General features: G+C 49.0%; 1 protein-coding gene across 1 annotated transcript in view; it reads left to right on the top strand.

Annotated features, from left to right (window-relative positions):
• Positions 1-692: 692 nt before the first annotated feature.
• LOC127667394 (keratin, type II microfibrillar, component 7C-like) overlaps positions 693-2,200 on the top strand; it is a 6,346-nt gene continuing 4,838 nt past the window's right edge. The window contains exon 1 of the mRNA XM_052160375.1: positions 693-698. Coding sequence (XP_052016335.1) covers positions 693-698 — 6 coding nt within the window. The remainder of the gene's footprint in view (positions 699-2,200) is intronic.

The raw sequence follows: 2,200 nt of genomic DNA, 5'->3' as shown, positions 1-2,200 counted from the left end.
CCTGGTTTCTCGGAAAATTCCGGCTAGGGGAAACTCAGTTTCTTCCCATGGAATATGTAAATTAAATGTACTATTACGAGAGAATTACTACTTCCAGACCTGGGCAGGAAGGGATAGGTACCATTAGGGCAGTCCCATTCCTGGGTCCTGTCAGGCATGGGGGGCGTGTTAGGTACGTGAGGGGGTAGTGCAAGAGGCAATTAGTAGTATATATCAGGAAACAGGGTGTGTCTTTTTTATGGTTAAATGGCTTAAAGTGACAGGGGAAGGGAGCATCCCCTGTCTCTAAAAATTCCAATTGGAACCCTGCAACTGTAACCAAGTGAGGTCACAGAGCAGGCAGGAGTGGGTGTCCTCAGAGATGAGGATTTTGTGAGCGCCTTAGGCTGGAGCTAGGCTGTGGTGTTCGAGAGGTCTGGAGGCATCAGGAGGTCCTTTACCATGGTGAGACTTGCCCAGGGCTCATTAGTCATGTGGGCTGAGGCTCTTGGACTCCCCAAGGAGTTCCAAGTGCCAGCAGCCACAAGCTGTCTGCTATATTCCATTTACCATGACACATTTGACAGGAAGGGGTACAAGAGACATTTGTGGGAGATGTTATTTTACAGTTTGACCCTGTCTGTTCCCCCATATTCTGCCTGTGAAAATTTCGTTGTGCTGGTGTGAACTTCACAGGGAAGTTTCTGGTGAGGATGAAGGTATGGGTGTTTTCCTTTGTCCTGCAGAGAGTATATAGAGTCAATGGCTGGGGCTTACAACATGGTCTGGGCAGCTGAGGGAGATGTCTCAGTCCATAAAGCAAGGGCTTGATCCAGAAGCTGGAGGGCCCCTAGAACCCAAGTCAAGATCTGGTGGTATCTGTAATCTTAGAGCTGGGGAAGCAGAGACAGGAGGGTCCCTGCAGCTCTCGGGCCAGCCAACCCAGCCTAAGTGACAAAACTTAGACTCTAGTGAGACCCTTCCTCAAAACACAAGGTGAAACACACACACACACACACACACACACACACACACACACACACAGCTAATGTCATACAGCTCTCCTAGGAAACAATATTAAGAACTGACTTCTGGCCTACACACAGACATTCAGATACACACACACACATACACACACAGCTAATGTGGACAGCTCTCCTAGGGAACAGCATTCAAAACTGACCTCTGGCCTCCACATAGACTTACACACACAGACACAGACAGACAGACAGACAGACAGACAGACAGACACACACACACACACACACACTCCTGAAACTCAGTCTGGCTCAAGCTGACCCGGTATCCCTCTCCTTTGGGTTCCCATTTGCTTGCAGATAGCAGGGAAAGAGCCCCAGCCTGCCCAAGGAGAGATCACAGAGAAAGGTCTAACTCTTGGCCTGCTCCGCAGGAGGTGGTGGGGTCCCAGCTGAGATGCCGATTTAGTGCCAGTGTTTCCATTCATGGACTGCTTATCTATCCCATGTGGCCAGACACTGACCTTATCATTAGAAACAGCACTTCCCAGTACTGTGTCCTTCAGTAGCCTTGGGCTTGAGACAGGAACCGGCGTTGGACCAATGTCATTGGATTATGATCAATAGTACTCATTAAGTTATGGACATTTATTCGCATGTCTAGTGGTTGTTTTGCTTCTATACAAATATCAAATGGGCAGCGTCAATAAGCTTCCATCCTGGGCTACATATGCCCCAGCTCCCCATTCCTGCTTTAAAGGTTGTTTTCAGCCAGATGTGGCACTTTGTTCTTGCAGCACCCATGCTTACAAAACTGAGGTTCGAGGACCTTGAGCTCAAGGTTGGCCTTGGCTATATATTTCGACTCTGCACTTAAAAAGCTGTTTTAGGGCCTATGAGCTGCCTCAGCAGGTAAAAGCACCTGCTGCCAAGTCTTTGATTCCCCCAGGACTCGTATGGAGTTAGTTAGGGTTTTCATTGCTCTGAGGAGACACCCTGACCAAGGCCACTCTTATAAAGGACAACAGTTAATTGGGGCTGGCTTACAGGTTCAGAGGTTCAGTCCATTATCATCATGGCAGAAGCTTGCAGCATCCAGGCAGGCATGGTGCTGGAGGAGCTGAGAGTTCTACATCTTATTCCCAAGTCAAACAGGAGAAGCCTGGCTCCCACGTGGCTAGGAGGAGGGTCTCAAAGTCCACCCTGATAGTGCCGGTGACTTCCTCCAACAAGGTCACACCTAC

The sequence above is a fragment of the Apodemus sylvaticus genome, chromosome 17 (assembly GCF_947179515.1).
Source record: "Apodemus sylvaticus chromosome 17, mApoSyl1.1, whole genome shotgun sequence".
NCBI lineage: Eukaryota > Metazoa > Chordata > Mammalia > Rodentia > Muridae > Apodemus > Apodemus sylvaticus.
This window is presented reverse-complemented; position numbering and strand designations above follow the sequence as displayed.